Raw genomic sequence first — 19,269 nt, forward strand, 5'->3', positions numbered from 1 at the left:
TGCCTCAACTACTCCCTATGGTAGCAAGTTCCACATTCTCACCACTCTGGGTAAAGAAGTTTCTTCTGAATTCCCTATTGGATTTCTTGGTGACTATCTTATATTGATGGCCTCCAGTTATGCTCTTCCCCACAAGTGGAAACACTCTCTCTGTATCCACTCTATCAAAAACTTTCATAATTTTAAAGACCTCTATTAGGTCACCCCTCAGCCACCTTCTTTCAAGCAAAGAGACCCAGCCCGTTAATCCTTTCCGGATAGGTATACCCTCGCATTTCTGCTATCATCCTTGTAGTTCTTCTGTGCACCCTCTCCAGTGCCTCTATATCCTTTTTCTAATATGGCGACCAGAATTGTGCGCAGTATGCAAAGTGTGGTCCAACCAAGGTTCGATACAAGTTTAGCATAACTTCACAACTTTTCAATTCTACCCCTCTAGAAATAAACCCTAGTGCCCAATTTGCTTTTATGGTCTTGTTAACCTGCATTGCTACTTTTAGTGATTTATACTCAGAGATCCCTTTGCACCTCTACCCCACCCAAACTCACACCCTCCAAGTAATAAGTGACCTCCCTATTCTTCCTACCAAAATGTAATCTCACATTTAACTGTGTTGAAATTAATTTGCTAATTGGATGCCCATTCTGCACATTTATTGATGTCTTCCTGTAATTTGTTGCATCGTCCTCAGTATTAACTATCCCCCCCCCACAATTTAGTGCCATCCACACCAAGCTAAACTGCTCAAATTAACAGACACATCCTACATAATTTAGACTTTTCATTTCATAATTATTTTATGGCACATAAATTGACCACACAAAAGTAGACAGTCAACTTTACTGTAGTACTGGTTCATGTATTTTAGCTTTACTGATTATGGGTAGGTCTGTACAGCACATAAAACAGATAATGAGAACTATTGCCACCCATTGTACACAGCTCTGAAAATTAACAGTCTATATTTTCACCAAATTACATTACAGCTGCAACTAACTAAGTGGTCATGAATATCAAATTTCATGAGATTCTTGCAATGTTCGAGAATTTTTTTTAAAATTTGTTCATGAGATGAGGGTGTTGCTGGCAAAGCCAGCATTTATTGCCCGCCCCCAATTGTCCTTGAGGTGGTGGTGGTGAGCTACCTTCTTGAACCACTGCAGTCCGTGTGGTGAAGGTACTCAGTGTTGTTACGGAGTGAATTCCAAGATTTTGACCCAGCAACGATGAAGAAACGCCAATATACTTCAAATCAGGATGGTGTGTAACTTAGGGGAACTTGCAGGTGATGTATTCCCATGCACCTGCTGCCCTAGTCCTTCTAGGTAGTAGAGGTCGCAGGTTTAGGAGATGCTGCCGAAGAAGCCTTGGTGAGTTGCTGCAGTGCATCTTGTAGATGGTACACACTGCAGCCAGGGTGCGCCAGTGGTGGAGGGAGTGAATGTTAAGGTGGTGGATGGGGTACCAATCAAGTGGGCTGCTTTGCCCTAGATGGTGCTGAGCTACTTGATTGTTGTTGGAGCTGCATTCATCCAGGCAAGTGGAGAGTATTCCATTACACTCCTGACTTGAGTCTTGTAGATGGTGGAAAGGCTTTGGGGAGACAGGCAAGACACTCGCGGCAGAATACCCAGCCTCTTGTTGCCACAGTATTTGTGTGGCTGGCCCAGTTAAGTTTCTGGTAAATGGGGACACCCAGGATGTTGATGGTGGAGGATTCGACTATTGTAATGCTGTTGAATGTCAAGGGGCGGTGGTTGGACTCTCGCTTGTTGCAGATAGTAATTGTCTGGCACTTGTGCGGTGTGAATGTTACTTGCCACTCATCAGCCCAAGCCTGAATGTCATCCAGGTCTTGCTACATGGGGGCATGGACGGCTTCAATTTCTGAGGAGTTGCAAATGGAACTGAACACTCTGCAATCATCAGCAAACATCCCCACTTCTAACCTTATGATGGAGGGAAGGTCATTGATGAAGCAGCTGAAGATGGTTGGGCCTAGGACACTACCCTGAGGAACTCCTGCAGTGATGTCCTGGGGTCGAGACGATTGACCAACAACTACCACCATCTTCCTTTGTGCTAGGTATGACTCCAGCCAGTGGAGAGTTCTCCCCCGCCCCCCCCACCCCCCAATTCCCATTGACTTCAGTTTTACCAGGGCTCCTTGATGCCACATTCAGTCAAATGCTGCCTTGACGTCAAGGGCAGTCACTCTCACCTCACCTCTGGAATTCAGCTTTCTGTCCATGTTTGGACCAAGGCTGCAAGGAGGTCTGGAGCTGAGTGGTCCTGGCAGAACCCAAACTGAGTAAATGCCGCTTAATAGCACTGTTGACGACACTTTCCATCACTTTGCTGATGATTGAGAGTAGACTGATGGAGCGATAATTTGATGGATTGGATTTGTCCTGCTTTTTGTGGACAGGATATACCTGGGTAGTTTTCCACATTGTCGGTTGATGTCAGTGTTTTAGCTGTACTGGAACAGCTTGGCTAGAGGCGCGGCTAGTTCTGGAGCACAAGTCTTCGGCACGATAGCCGGGATGTTGTCGGTGCCCATAGTCTTTGCTGTATCCAGTGCGCTCAGCCGTTTCTTGATATCATGTGGCGTGAATCGAATTGGCTGCACACTGGCTTGTGTGATGCTGGGGACCTCAGGAGGAGGCCAATATGGATCATCCACTCTGTACTATTGGCTGAAGATGGTTGCAAACGCTTCAGCCTTGTCTTTTGCACTTGCGTGCTGGGCTCCATCATTTGAGGATGGAGATATTCAGGGAGCCTCCTCCTGTTAGTTGTTTAACGGTCCACCACCATTCACGACTGCAGAGCTTTGATCTAAACCGTTGATTGTGGGATCGCTTAACTTGGTCTATAGCATGCTGCTTCTGTTTAGCATGCATGTAGTCCTGTGTTGCAGCTTCCCCAGGTTTGCACCTCATTCTTAGGTACGCCTGGTGCTGCTCTTCTGCACGCCTCATTGAACCAGGATTGGCCCCCTGGCTTGATGGTAATGGTCGAGTGAGGGATATGCCAGGCCATGAGGTTACAGATTGTGGTGGAATACAATTCTGCTGCTGCTGATGGCCCACAGCGCCTCATCAATGCCCAGTTTTGAGCTGCTAGATCCGTTCTGAATCTATCCCATTTTAATGGCCATTAATGGAAAGAATAGATTTCTTTTAAAAAATGGGAGTGCACTTCAGAGTAATATTCCCCAATGTTTTACATAGAATAATTCTAAATGCTGCAGACAAAATTTAATCCAACAGTTTGAAAGCTAAACCATTGTTTCCATCTCAATTGATTTAACACTTGATTGCAATTGGATTCAGGTGTATTCCCAAACAATGACTTTCCATTGTCAACTCATGCACAACTTCAATGCGCTCCCACTCCATGATGCAATCCCTCTCTCACACTCTTACTTTTGGACACTATCAGGTCAACAGATGTAAACACCATGGAGATTGAAAAAGTGATATACCTGTACAACATTTAGGCCTTTAGGTTGAACCTAGCTGGGACTTACAAATCAATGACAGTTACCATAAGCATACTTTCCTACCCATCCTATTTAAACTAAATGGATTGGGTTCTTTCTTCCCCAATTCTGTACAAGCATTAAAACAAAACACCTTCAGCAATCATCAACAATCAATGGGAAGGATTGCGAATTTTGCATACAGTCAAGTACATAATCAATTTGACATTACTGTTTAACTTTGAGATTTTAATTATATACACATGCATTTCATCACTAAATATTTTCTTTAAGCAGTCGAGAGGAAAGCGATAAATCAAACTGCTTAAAGTCAGAGTGTAAGATTTTTGAACAAAAAATAAAAGCCAGTAATTTTGATTTTGCTTTCATTCCTTCATCCTCACCTTCCTTCTCACACCAACATCCCCCGCCCCCCCACCCCATCCCAATATTATTCAAAAATATTTTACTCCTTTCTGGTTCTCCCCTGTCATATACACTATGCATGCCTCTAGAAGGTTGGCATGGATATTTTACAGTCTTCATCCACTTATGTTCTTCATCTTTCTATAGAGGGGTTATCCAGACCCTGCTTAGGACCATCTCCTCCATAAAAGTCCTAAATTAAGGGGCTGAATATTATACATGAAAGCCATTTGCATGAGACTCAGGAATAATGGAACCAACTTTTATTGAACTGCTTAAAGTACATGGATTAAACTAGTATAACTAGAATAAGGAATACTGAAAAAAGTCATGGTTGATATTTTTAGTAACAAAAATTCAAAACAAGCATGCAAGATAGCATAGTCTAAGTCATGCTGTAAGTGCACACAGTAATCACCGTTTTGCTTTGGCCAGACAATTAATTGATTCACGACAAGTAAAAAGCTTTTACTATTAAGCAGAGCATTATGTTTAACAGCTCACACAATCCTGATCCAATCCTGTGTCAGTGTCTTGTCTATCCATTCCTTAGGATCTGCAATGCAAGCTGTTTTTTGTGTCATGGGTCGCATTAGTGTGGAGCGTCAGGATCCACGTTTGAAGTTTAAATCAGTGTTTCCATTAGTTTACAAATAGTGAGTTGCTGATACTAACAAGCATGTGTTTTGATTTAGGATTTATCCATCACCAAGGCAAAATTGACGAATACAGCCCTTGCTAAACCTTCAGGCCCAAAATTCCAACAGCGGAAACCAGCCAATAAAAAAAAAAGCAAAAATAGGACTGAATTGCCCAGGCTTCAGGGCCCAGAATGCCAGGATTCCGGACCACATGTGGGCCCCAGGTTGGACATCTTGCCTTAGTATAGACTCCAACATGAGCGCCCATGGAAATTTTACTGTAGGTAGTGTCTCTTTTTGAAATATAAAAATGACTTGCATTTATATAGCACCTTTCATGTCCTCAAGACATCCCAAAGTGCTTCACAGCCCATGACATATGACATAGTCACTACTGTTTTGTAGGCAACGTTTGTAGTTTGCACACAGCAAGGTCCCACAAACAGTAGTGAGATAAATGTCAGCTAGACACCAGGAAAACTCCCTACTGTTCTTTGAAAATATTCCATGGTCTTTTTCGTCTATCTGAACAGGCACTGGGGCCTCAGTTTAATGTCTCGTCTGAAAGAAGTCACATCCAATTGTGCAGCAATCCTCTAGTACTGTATTCAAGTCCTGGAGTGGGGCTGGAACTCACAACTTTTACTCAAAGCAAGAATGTTGCTGCCCATGTGTGGTGATTATTCCTTGATTAGTAAAAGTATTGTGATTCGTTGTTTGTTAACGGCCTTGGGATATGTGTTGTAATCTCATTGGTAGTTGATGATCACATGATGTGTTGTGGCCACCTTAAATTCAGTCCTTTTCTAGCTTTAGTTGGGACTGGATGTGGAAAGATATGCTGCTGATTTTAAAGTTAATAAAGCCTAGCTTTGGAAGGCTAATCTATTCTTTATTTCAATTTATTAACTTTATGTTAGAATGGAGCGATATCTTCAACCAGAACGATTCAAGGCTGACCCCAATTCTGCTGGAGTGGATGATAAATGGAAACATTGGTATTGTACATTTAAAAACTTTTTGGGCGTGTTGGATCAAGAGGCTCTAAATAAGCTGAATATGCTGATCAACTACATTGACCTGGATGTATATAAATATATTTTGCACTGTAAAACTTATGAAGAGGCTATTTCTACATTGGAAAAGATTTTTGTTAAACCAAAGAATGAGGTATTTGCACGTCATCTTCTATCTGCCCATAGGCAGCAGGTGGGAGAATCTTTGGATACTTATTTACAAGCACTTCGGTGCCTTAGTGTTGACTGTAATTATAAGGCTGTGACGGCTGAAGAATATAAGGAAGAATCGGTACGGGATGCTTTTATTAATGGATTACTGTCGAGATCAATTCGTCAGCGGTTGTTAGAAAATAAGACTCTGGATCTTAAAAGTGCTTTTGAGCAAGCTTCTACATTGGATGTGGCTCAGAGAAGTTCGGATTCTTATGCTCTTTTTAATCGGCCTGTGACTATGGTTTCGGCAGTTTCGGATGAAAAGGAATTATGTGGACTTAATGGGAGTGGTTTACTAGATTTTGAAACAGTTTCTACTTCGGCGGCCGTTGCCTCTAGGATTCAGAAGTGTTATTTTTGTGGGAATATCCGGCACCCTCGTCTGAAGTGTCCTGCTCGGGAGGCTGTGTGTAGTAAATGCGGCAAGAGAGGTCATGATGCACGTGTGCGCAAATAATCAGGTTCAATTATCTTCCCTTCTCCTGGTGTGGGAGGGTCTTCCTCCACTACCTCTTCTGTGACTATTCAGTCTTTAGATAGGGCGTTTATTGCATCAATTTCTGCTGCATTTGCTCATGGCCTAAACAAAGCTATAGTTATGGCTCAAGTTAATGGGTTGGAAGTGAAGGCCCTTATAGATACGGGCAGGTAAGTCTTCAGTTTGCGAAGGAGAAGCGCTTGAAAATTTCGCCTGTTACGTATCAGGTGTGTATGGCTCAGACGACCCTTACTTCACAAATAGCTGGTTGTTGCTTTGTGAAAATGATTCTTCTAGGTAATACGTATACTGATATACGCCTATCTGTTTTGCCGAATCTCTCCGCGAATTTATTAATTCTGAAGTTCAACGTCTCTTATTGGAAGGAATCATTGAACTTAGTTGTTCGCCTTGGCGAGCACAGGTAGTTGTCACGACTAATGACACAAGAAACGAATGGTGATAGACTATTCCCAAACTATTAATAGGTATACTCAATTAGACACGTACCCTTTGCCTAAGATTGGTGAGCTTATCAATAAAGTATCTCAGTATAAAGTTTTTAGCACTATTGATTTAAAGAGTGCTTATCATCAGATTCCTATTGTTAAGAAGGATCAACCATATACGGCCTTTGAGGCTGGTGGAAAGCTGTATCAGTTTTGCCGAATACCATTTGGTGTTACTAATGGGGTTGCTGGTTTTCAACGCGCAATGGATGCTTTTATAAGTGATAACTCCCTCTCTGACACCTTTTCATACTTAGATGACATCAGTGCGTGGCAAATCAAGGGTGGAGCATGATTCTAATTTTAAAAGATTCCTTCAAGCTGCGGAAAAAGTTGGTTTAACTTTTAACAAAGAGAAATGTATCTTTTCGACTACTGAGGTAAATCTATTGGGGTATATTATTTCGGGAAATAAGATTAAACCAGATCCAGAACGTCTGCAACCATTGATCGATTTACCTTGTCCTACTAATTCTAAGGCTTTGCAACGAGTTGTTGGACTGTTTTCTTATTATTCTAATTGGATTGCAAATTTTTCACAGAAGATCCGGCCTCTTATTCGGGTTACAACATATCCTCTATCATGGGAGGCCAGGACATGTTTTGAGAATTTTAAAAAGGATATTTTAGGAGCAGTTGTGCATTCCATTGATGAGCAGCTTCCCTTTGTGATTGAGACGGATGCTTCGGATTTTGCAATTGGGGCTACTTTGAACCAAAATGGAAGACCTGTGGCCTTTTTCTCACGTACTTTGAATAATAGTGAAAAAAGACATTCCTCAATAGAAAAAAAGAGGCATACGCAATAGTAGAAGCATTGCGTAAATGGAGACATTATTTATCGGGGCGACATTTCACATTGGTAACTGATCAAAAATCTGTGTCCTTTATGTTTGATGTTAAACATTTTGGAAAGATTAAAAATGATAAAATAATGAGATGGAGGATTGAGTTGGCATGTTACCATTTTGACATAGTTTATCGTCCGGGGAAGGATAATGTTGCTGCTGATGCACTGTCAAGGGCTTATTGTTCTGTGATTCACGGAGATACGCTTATTAATCTTCACAATGCCTTATGTCATCCTGGAGTTATGAGGATGATACACTTTGTACGCAATAAGAACTTGCCTTTATCAGTTGAAGACGTCAAACGGATGACTTCATGTTCTATCTGTGCTCGGTGTAAACCGAATTTCTTTAAGCCTCAACGAGCTCATCTTAAAAAGGCTACTTCTCCTTTTGAACGTTTGAGCGTCGATTTCAAGGGGCCTCTTCCTTCAACTACTCAAAACCGATATATATTTACTGTTGTGGACGAGTTTTCAAGGTTCCCTTTGCTTTTCCTTGCGCAGATGTATCAGCTGCTACAGTTATTAAATGTTTGACTCAACTTTTTGTCATCTTTGGGATGCCTGCGTATATCCATTCGGATCAGGGAAGTTCTTTTATGTCTTCCCAGTTGAAGGAATACCTTCAGAGTCGGGGAATTTCTACTAGTAGAACTACCCCGTATAATCCCCAGGGTAATGGACAGTGTGAACGATATAATGGGGTGATCTGGAAGGCAGTTATGTTGGCTTTGACATCCCGGAACCTTAAGAATACACAGTGGGAAATGGTGCTGCCTGATGCCCTGCGTTCCATTAGATCATTGCTTTCAACGGCTACTAATGTGACCCCCCCATGAAAGGCTCTTCAACTATCCGCGGAGATCTACTACGGGATATTCAGTACCTTCATGGCTTACTATGCAGGGACCTGTGCTGCTTCGACGCCATGTTAGATTGTCAAAATATGACCCCTTGGTGGAGGAGGTGGAGGCAAATTCCCAATATGCTCATATTCGATTCCAAGATGGGAAAAAAAGTACTGTTTCAATTAAAGACTGGGCTCCTTGTGGGAGCCAGCCCTCTTGAGGATATTAATAATGGTCATGATTCAGATAATGTGGATGCTGTTACAGATACTACGAATATTTCCAATCCGATTGCAGATAATCATACTTCTATTAGTCAGCCTTTGATAGATGTTTATGACCGTCCCAGTTCATCTTCTGATGGGATTTCTAATCCGGAAACCGTTGCAAATCAGGATATGGATAGCCTTCCTGTTGAAGATACTTCTGTGCCTTCTGGCGTGGGAGGGCAAGGAATTTCACCAAGGTTAAGAAGGTCGACACAAACAAGATATCCGGTCGACCGATTGAAAATGGACTTATAAATTGATAGTAATGTTTTAAAAACTGTTGAAATATTATAGTATATTGTTTTAGTTGAGATACTTAATACTTATGCGTAATGTTATTATTTTTTGTTGTTCATTTAGTATTGTGTCATGTAAATAGCTTTATTCTCGTGCATAGTTTAGTTGTAAATAATTAATTGTAAATTGTAAAAGTTATTAGGTTGGAGTATATTTTAAAAGGAGGGGTGAATGTGGTGATTATTCCTTGATTAGTAAAAGTATTGTGATTCGTTGTTTGTTAACTGCCTTGGGATATGTGTTGTAATCTCATTGGTAGTTGATGATCAAATGATGTGTTGTGGCTACCTTAAATTCAGTCCTTTTCTAGCTTTAGTTGGGACTGGATGTGGAAAGATATGCTGCTGATTTTAAAGTTAATAAAGCCTAGCTTTGGAAGGCCAATCTATTCTTTATTTCACCATGTAGTTAGGTTTTGGAAATACAAAGCTATTAAAACAAGGAATGGATTTTTGTTCATATCAAACAATACAATTTTCTTACAATACATCCCCAAAGTTAAAGTGCACTAAAAGCCATGTGAACATTTTATGATTACATTAAACTGGCACAGTGTAAACAAATCATTAGGCATAAGATTTAGTGACAGTATTTTGTCTTGCTTGGAGGTATATGGTAAGCACTTGTAGCCTAACCATCTGTAACACCAAATAATTAGTTAAAAGGACTCTAAATTTAATTCCTAGTCTTGGCTGAGTTAGCTGATCTTAGCTGGAGCAATAGTTAGTGGTGCTACAATTGGACTCAGTACCTGGGCTAGAAGTGGAAAAATTGGCTCAGGTACCACCTCTTGATTTATGCTCAGCGACCCCTAGACGACATTGTGTGGGCATTAGGTGAGAACAGAATCAGACTGATATGATGCTCCCCGTATTTCAATAGTCTGGTGATACTTAGGTTCACACCTGAAGAAATGCCCAGTCAGGTGCGTTACCAGACAGTTGCTGGTGGCCTTCGAACTGCACCCAGTTCAGAAGTCAGCGTCTTCAGGAGAAGGAGACACAATTGGGGAAAAAAAATGTTTTAAATAAAATTTTAGGCCGGTGAATCTTCCATTATCAATTTTCACTTGAAGTTAAATATTTATGTTGCACCTCCATGACAAACTGCCGATGCTAATGCAAATGTCTTGATAAATGCTGTATCGCATATGGCATGAAAAACTAGGTACAAATGTACTGTTCATAATTTCTCTCCTTCATAAGATCCTTAATATTTCACGCTGTCAATGACCAAGATAGCCATGGGATGAATTCTATAGATTACTACTTTTATTTAGCTCAGATTCCTTTGTCTCCAAAATAGAGACCATCCATGCAACTACCATACTGCTTCTTCTCCTTCCTCCCATTTCTAGCCCCCAAATCCCCACTCTAGCCCAGGACACCTGAATTACTGCCGTTTCTTGGCCGTCAAACCCCACCATCGACAACGACATCTCTCCCAGGAGACCCACCTCCTACTCTCTCAATCTCCTCTCCATTGAACTCTCCTTCTTGGCCCCATGATAGCTAACTATCAATCAGTGCTTCCCTTTTCTCAGACATCATTCATCTCACCTTCAAAACCACCATCACCACACTCGTCAAGAAAAACCCTAGACCCACATGTACTCCCCAAATGACCACTCCATCTCCAAATTCCCTTTCTTCTCCAAGGTCCTCAACATGTCATCGCCTTCAGCTGCTGCCATCTTTCCTGAATCTACCCGCTCAAATGCAGTTTAGCTTCTGCCTTCTTGTAGCATCAAAACAGCCGTAGCCAAAGACAAGAACTACATTATCTCACCACATCCTCTGCAGCATTTGATGTGGTTAACCACACCATTCTCCTCCAACAGCTCTCCTTTATTGTCTGGCTCCACTGGACTGCCTCATAGTTTAATTTCTACTTATTAGAGCACAAGTACTCCATCTCCAGTAATGGGTTCTTTCCCCTCTTCTGCACTATTACTTCCTAGGTCCTTCAAGGATTTTTCTTTGGCCCCTTCCTCTACTTTATTTACATGCTGCCCCTTGGTGATATCGTTCATAGGCTATGGGTCAGTTTTCACATCATACCAAATTCTTCCTCCTCACCACTTCTCCTGACTGCTTAGCCACCATCAATGTACAGGAAACTTCAGTTTGTCCGGAAACCTCGATCTACCGGCAGAAATCAGGAGCCGTTTTGTTAGTTTTTTTTTCTTCTCGTGGCTTTGTTTTCAACAGTCGGGCTCTGGAAAGTCTCTCTGAAGCTGTTGCTAAGCAACGGTGTTTGTTGTCAGATACGGAGATGAAAACTTCCGTATGCTTCAACATTAACTTTGTATGTCCAGCAGTTTTGATAGATCGGCAACAGCTCGATCCCGTCGGTGCCGGATATAACAAAGTTTCCTGTATCAGACTGCTTAGCCGGTATCAAGTCCTGGATGAACCAAAACTTCCTCCATCTCAATAACCGCAAGATCAAAGATGTCATCTTCAGCCACCACAAACTCATTACCATGGACTCTATCCTGATACCAGACTACACTCAAGCTGAACTGGGCTGTTCACAATCTTGGTGTTCTGTTCAGCCCTCAGCTGAGATTTAAACCTCACATCCTTGTCCATCACCAAGACTGCTTACTTGAACTTCTACCCCTTCGCTGAAACCCTTATACGTGCCAGTCATTTTCAGACTCAAATACAATGATTTTCTTACATGCCTCCCTTCCTCCACCTCTTCAAAGTTCAACTTATCCAAAAATCTGCCAATGTATCCTGTCAATCAGCCTAGTCCTCATTGACTTGGGTCCCTATTCCCCAACACATTAAATTCAAAATCAGTGTCTCTGGGTATATAAATCCCTCCATGCTCCATCCTATCTCTGCAGTTCCCTCTATTCCCTTCTAAATGCCCTGGTCCTCCAACTTACTCTTTTGTGCAACCTTCCTCTGGCCTATCAAATCCCTTTATCATTTTAAACACCTTGATTAGGGCACCCATTAACCTTCTAAACTCAATGGAATACAGGCCAAGTTTATGCAACCTGTCCTCATAATTTAACCCATTAAGCCCTGGTATAATTCTGGTGAATTTGCACTGGACCTTCTCCAAAGCCAATATATCCTTCCAGAGGTGGGGTGCCCAAACTGAATGCAGTACTCCAGATGGGATCTGACTAAAGCTTTGTACAATTGAAGCATCACTTGCTCCCTTTTGTGCACTAGCTTGTAGGTCTGTGTACATGGACATCCAAATCCCTTTGCTCCTCCAGTTCCTAGTCTCTCACCATTGAGAAGATATTCTGATCTGTCTTGCTCGAATCCAAAGTTGATGGCCTTAAGGGAATCAAGGAATATGGGGATCGGGCAGGAAAGTGGAGTTGAGGTTGAAGATCAGCCATGATCTTTTTGAATGGTGGAGCAGGCTCAAGGGCCTGTATGGCCTACTCCTATTTCTTCTGTTCTTATGGCCTCATAATTCCCCAGTGAACTCCATTTGTCATAGTTTTGCTCACTCACTTAGTCTGTCGAGAGCCCCTTTGTAACTTCCTGCTCCCATCCACACAACGTATTGTGCTTCCTAGTTCTGCAAACTTGGATATTAGCACTTTATTCCTTCAATAAAGTAATTGTTATACCTGTATATGGTGAAAAGCTAAAGGCCCCAGACAGATCCCTGGGGAACACCATTGTTCAGCGTATGTCCCCTTAACCCAAATTCCACCCCCCCCCCTCCACAACCAGTCTCCCAACCAATTACCAACCCATGTTACAAGGTTACCTCCAATACAGTGTGCATTTAATTTTGCCAATAATCTAATGTATGGAAGCTTATCAAATGCCTTATTAAGTCCAAACAAACATCATCTATAGATTATCCACCATGCTTTGAGGAGAGAGTGACTGCCCTTGACATCAAGGCAGCATTTGACAGAGTGTGGCATCAAGGAGCCCTAGAAAAACTGAAGTCAATGGGAATCGGGGGCAGGGGAGGGAACGCTCCACTGGCTGGAGTCAATACTAGGACAAAGGAAGATAGTTGTGGTGGTTGAAGGTCCTTGGACCCCAGCTATTCACAATATATATTAATGATCTGGACGAGGGAACTAGATGTAATATCTCCAAGTTTGCAGACGACACAAAGCTGGGTGGGCGTGTGTGCTGCGAGGAGGATGCCGAGAAACTACAGTATGATTTGGGCAGGTTGGGAGATTGGGCAGAAGCATGGCAGATGCAACATAACATGGATAAATGCGAGGTTATCCACTTTGGTGTCAAAAACAGGAAGACAGATTATCTGAATGGCAATAGATTGGGAGAAGAGGAAGTGCAATGAGACCTGGGTGTCCTTGTGCACCAGTCACTGAAATTAAGCATGCAGGTGCAGCAGGCGGTTAAGGCGGCAAATGGTATATTGGCCTTCGTAGCGAGAGGGTTTGAGTACAGGAACAAGGATGTCTTGCTGCAGTTGTACAGGGCCTTGGTGAGACCACATCTGGAGTATTGTGTGCAGTTTTGGTCACCTTATCTGAGGAAGGACGTTCTTGCCATGGAAGGAGTGCAGCGAAGATTCACCAGGCTGATACCTGGGATGGCAGGAATTACGTACGAGGAGAGATTGGGTCGACTGGGCTTGTAATCGCTGGAGTTTAGAAGAATGAGGGGATCTCATCGAAACTTATAAAATTCTAACAAGACTAGACTAGATGCTGGAAGGATGTTCCCGATGATCGGGGAGTCCAGAACCAGGGGTCACAGTCTAAGGATAAGGATGAGGAGGAATTTCTTCACCCAGAGTGTGGTGAACCTGTGGAATTCTCTACCACAGAAGGCAGTAGAGGCCAATTCATTAAATATATTCAAGAAGGAGTTGGATATATTTCTTAAGGCTAAAGGGATCAAGGGATATGGAGAGAAAGCAGGAACAGGGTACTGAATTTGGATGATCAGCCATGATCTTATTGAATGGCGGAGCAGGCTCGAGGGGCCAAATGGCCTGCTCCTATCTTCTATGTTTCTATGTTGCCACAGCCCCAGGACATCGCTGCAGGAGTTCCTCAGGGCAGTGTCCCAGGCCCAAACATCTTCAGCTGCTTCAATGACCATCCCTCCAACATAAGGTCAGAAATGGGGATGTTCGCTAATGACTGCACAGTGTTCAGTGCCACTCACAACTCCTCAGATAATGAAGCAGTCCATGCCCGCATGCAACAAGACTTGGGCGATGCTCAGGCTTGGGCTGATAAGTGTCAGGTAACATTTGCGCCACAGAAGTGCCGGGTAATGACTATCTCCAACAAGCGAGAGTCTAACCACCTCCCCTTGACATTCAATGGTTTTACCATCGCCGAATCCCCCACCAACAACATCCTGGGGTCATCATTGACCAGAAACTTAACTGGACCAGCCACATAAATACTGTGGCAATAAGAGCATGTCAGAGGCTAGGTATTCTGCAGCAAGTGTCTCACCTCCTGACTCCCCAAAGCCTTTCCACCATCTACAAGGCACAAGTGAGGAGTGTGATGGAATACTCTCCACTTGTCTGGATGAGTGCAGCTCCAACAACACTCAAGAAGCTCGACACCATCCAGGACAAAGCAGCCCGCTTGAATGGCACCCCATCCACTACCTTAAACATGCACTCCCTCCACCACCAGCGTACCATGGCTGCAGTGTGTACCATCTACAAGATGCACTGCAGCACCTCCCAAATCTGCGACCTCTTCCACCTAGAAGGACAAGGGCAGCAGGCGCATGGGAACACCATCACCTCCAAGTTTCCCTCCAAATTACACACCGTCCTGACTTGGAAATATATCGCCGTTCTTTCATTGTCGCTGGGTCAAAATCCTGGAACTCCTTCCTCAACAGCACTGGGAGTACCTTCACCACATGGACTGCAGCGGTTCAAGAAGGCACCTCACCACCACCTTCTCAAGGGCAATTAGGGATGGGCAATAAATGCTGACTTTGCCAGCGACGCCCACATCCCATAAAACATTTTTTTTAAATGCTAGTGACCTCCTCAAAAATGGATTAGGGTTTTGGCATTGCTGGCAGAGAGGCAGAGCGTAAGTGAGCAACAGTTGGTGTACACATGGAAGTTGAATCTTGGCTGGTGGCTGATGCTGCCGCACATCCTGGGCGGCACACTAAAGGTCACCCTGACTCTCGAGCGGTGAAAAGCAGAATGATCAACGACATGGAAGGTGGTGCTGCAGGTGCATACTGACAGTATATTCTTGACTTTGAGTGGAGCATTTTCAGTGCTGTGGGTAGATTGAACACAAAGTGGAGGGAATTGAACAAGGAGAAGAAAGGTGAACAACTACTTGAGAGGCATAGATGCATTCAAGGAAATTATAAATAAAGACAAGGGCCAAGAAACTCCATACCCCATTTTCAAAACGCTTGTCCGTAGATAGATTTATTCCATTCCATCTGTTTAGTTGATCTTGAGACTGACGTTCACCTGCAAATGCAAAGCAAAGCTTCTTAATATGCCTACTGTTAGATTCAAGCTTAATCAAACATAGACAAAAATATCTTTGTATAATTCAAACAAAAGTCTGTACTGATTAAGCTGTTTAGTATCAGAAACTGTATTGTTGTCTGCTTAAAGGACAAAATCTTCCAAGTACTGATGTAGCATCACATTCACCACATGGGGTACATTATATTGCTAGGTGTTACTGTCTATTACTTTAATATATTAATCACAGTCAAAAAGGGCTGCCCTCCCATCGTGATTCATGGTCTGTACCTTTGCTCTCTTGCCTCCGAGTCAGAGGGTTGTGGGTTGGATCCCCACACAAGGGCTTGAGTGCATCTGGGCTGACACTATAGTGCAGAACTGAGAGACTGCTGCAATGCCAGAGATATCAAACCAAGAGCACGTTTTTCCTGGTCCAGTTACTCAGATTTATATTGAAGTTCCCAAGGCATTATAGGAAGAGCAGTGAATAGAGAAAGGCGCTATATAAATGCAAGTCCTTTCTTTTGAATGAAACTGAGAATATAGGGTGAGGATCAAACTGGTAAAAGATAAATTTAGATTTGAAATCAGAACTGAAATCAGACAATTCTTCTTTACACAGTGATCAACACTTGGAATGGACTTCCAAATAAGAATAGTCGAGGCGAAAAGCCTGGAATCATTTAAGGAACAATTAGATGCAACAATGGTAGGACTATAGGGTCTTTCTGGATGGTTGAAGATGAGCCAAATGGCCTCCCTCAACCCTAAGTATCTTGTGATTCTAATCTGTGGCGAAGCAATGGGATGTTACATAAGCTGCAGCCAGTTTTATACTACTTGATTTTCTTTTTCATCGACTTCAACGAAAAAGAAAAATCGGGCAGGGTGTTGAATAGGCTGCCGTTACACACTACCGCTGACCAATTTCACTCTCAAAATGTGGTCGTCCAAAAATACCATGCAACAGAAATAGAGTTTGATTTGCTATGTCACCATTAACCAGTAGCCTTGCTGATTAGACCTTTTCATATGAAATGCACTGCCTAAAAGGGTAGTAACTTTCATGAGAGAATCGGAAATATACTTGAAAAGGGAAAATTTGCAGGGTTATGGGGAAAGTGCAGGGAAATGGAATTAATTGGAGAGCTCTTTCAAAATGCCGGTAAAGGCACAATGGGCTGAGTGGCCTTTTTCTGTGCTGTATGCTTCTATGAAAGCCAAAAAAATTCTCAATCAGCGGATTCACACAGTACTTCAAAACTGCACATCACTCCCCAAAAAAAAGCTTAGTGCAAATTGAAATGGTTCAGCTCCCTCCATGCACATTACATTCACAATTAACCAGAGTTTTACTTACTTTGTTCACTGCTCTCATTGGGTGAATCTTCATGACGGAGAAAGAATTTCACTTCTTCCCTACGAGGCCCCCACTTCTGCAGATGTTCATACATCATGTGGTCAGACGGAATGGCACGCTCTGTCAAAGAAACAAAATGTTACGCCCCACAGAACAAATGTGTGTCAAAGTATTCAAAAGTAAATAAACTACAGTATTGTACTATAAAAATCTATATGGACTACGACCTTCTACAGAACACATTCTTTAAAGTTCCCCTAGTATATGGTAGAAGATGGCTGGCAGTAAGTTATAAAGCAGCAATGCAAATCATGTGGTTCACAGCAGAGATGGGCAAAATGATAAATAAATGAATGGTGATCTAGAAGCTGAAGATGCGGTGTCATGGAACTGCCATCATTATTTTTCTTCGAGGAATGTAGGAGAAAGAGAGCAAACGATCAAGAAAGTGACCACATTCAAGCAAGTGAGAAAGATCAAAAAGAAAAATGAGACAGACAGAGAATAAAGTTCCCAAGTATTTGGACAGACTTTTCTTCTGATATAAAGCTTGATTTTTTGGTGGGGGGGGGGGGGGGGGGGGGGTGGGGGTGGGGTGGTACGGTGCGATGGAAGGGAAGAGAGTCTGCAAATAGAGCGACTAAGTGGACCAAATCGACAGAAATTGATAGATTGGGGGAATTGGCTGGTGAGTAGTAAATGTTGTTTGGTGTAGATAAATGCAAAGGATGGGATTGGGAAAGGGGAGTAAGTAGTCAGAATATAAAGTGAATCATCATAAGCTACAGAACACAATATAGGAGGGCAGTCTGAGGTATTGATCAATAGCTCAAGGAAACCATTAGTGGTAAGAAGCAAGACTTTAGGCTGTACAGTCATAAGGATAGAATACAAGCTGCAAAGGTTAATAGTGTGCTTGCATAGAGCACTGGTTCGACTTCACTAGGAATACTGTGTGCATTTCTGATCACCAAACCTAGAGGAAACATCTTGGTTATGGAGAGGGTTCAGACAGTAACTAAACCGGCGTATGAGTTACGAGGAGGAGAGGTTAAGGAAGCCGAGAATGTATACACTTGCGAAAAATTGGTTTCAGGAGACTTTGTTGAAGTTCAAGATTCTAAAAGGATATTGATAAACTGAACCCTAATAAATTGTTTGATGTAGCCACAAAAAGCATTTTACAAAATGGAGGAAAAGAATGGATGACAAACAAAGAAAAAGGGAAAGGAGTTAGGCCTTGAACCAAAAGCCTGGTGGAGAGAAGTTTTTAAGGCGGCTTTTGAAAACAAGGAGGGAGGCAGCAAAGGGATTTTTGGAAGGAATTCCAAATGGCTTAAAAAAAAGCAGCTCCTAATGTTCAAGTGAATGAGGAGGAGTACACTGCTGCTGGAGGAGTGGAAAGTTCATGTCGGGAATCACTAAAACAGGGTGGAACAAAACTATGAAAATATTTGCTAACAAGAATGGGGATCTCAATCAGTTGACTGGGGCACAGTGGAGCTTGGCAAGAACAGGAGTGGTGGAAGTGTGTGACTTTTGTGTGTGAGTGAGAATATGGGCAGAGGGATTCTGAATAAGTTGTAATTTAGAGGATGAAGTCAAGGGGGCTAAACTAGGTGAACATTTAAGAAGTCAAGTTCGAAGATAATAATGGCAGGGCTTAGGGTTTCAGCAGCAAGGGGGTGGGGGGAAGGTGGCAGGTAGAGGTTGAGGCAGGTGACTTTGCAAAGGTGGAAGAACGTGATCTTGGCAATGGAATAGATGTGGGAAAGGTGGTTCAGCTCAGGATTGAGCAATTTAACAAGTTTCTGCACCTAAAAGGCAAGTTAACCCAGGCTGATTTCACACAACCCATATCAATCAAGTACAAAGCAGGTCACTTGCCTGCCAATTAGGGAATAAAATTGATAGTTAAAAAATGCAACAGGTGAGCATAAAATGTATTCCCCCCAGTTCACAGCAATAGTAATATTCACTTTAACTGGCCAAGAGAATCAAAATCCATATACTACAGTAAATAATTTAACCTTAGAAAGAATTTTAATCGTTGAGTACTTTTACCATTTTCTTTGCTAAAATGTTCACACACCATCAAGGTGCAGTAAAAGATCTATCGTACAGAGTTAGTAGTTTACTGCAATGCAGTGCTTTGGGTAGGAAGGATTGTTCTACTGTATATCCTTGTCCAAAGTCCCAATAGCTTGCTGTAAAGTTTTTCTAAAAAGCTGAAAATATGAAATTAATGCTTCCATGATAAAGAAATGAAATATTCTGTCCACTATGTAAAGTTTTAGTACAATGAGTTGAAATAACTTGAAAAATAGTAGGAACACAATTGCAGATACAAGTCTTCACCAGAAAAACAGCTTTTTAAAAATTAAACCAATCATTGAACTTTCAACCAAGTACATTTATCACAGA

At 42.3% G+C, this 19,269-nt stretch overlaps 1 protein-coding gene across 12 annotated transcripts in view; it reads right to left on the bottom strand.

Annotated features, from left to right (window-relative positions):
- Positions 1-19,269, bottom strand: part of ppp1r13bb (protein phosphatase 1, regulatory subunit 13Bb) — a 127,834-nt gene that overhangs the window by 74,474 nt on the left and 34,091 nt on the right. For 10 of the 12 annotated variants that reach the window (XM_086003083.1, XM_086003087.1, XM_086003086.1 and 7 more), the window contains 2 exons: positions 16,846-16,965; positions 15,406-15,482 (listed from right to left, as the gene is read on the bottom strand). The exons of 1 other annotated variant lie outside the window; for it this stretch is intronic. In XM_086003083.1, the coding sequence (XP_085859209.1) occupies positions 15,406-15,482; positions 16,846-16,965 (197 nt within the window). Of the gene's footprint in view, positions 1-9,789; positions 9,963-15,405; positions 15,483-16,845; positions 16,966-19,269 lie in introns of those variants that run through there. One more of the 12 variants, XM_086003089.1, reaches the window with a different exon arrangement.

Source organism: Somniosus microcephalus, chromosome 12 (genome assembly GCF_052327205.1).
Source record: "Somniosus microcephalus isolate GS21.2 chromosome 12, FLI_Smic_1.0, whole genome shotgun sequence".
Lineage (NCBI taxonomy): Eukaryota > Metazoa > Chordata > Chondrichthyes > Squaliformes > Somniosidae > Somniosus > Somniosus microcephalus.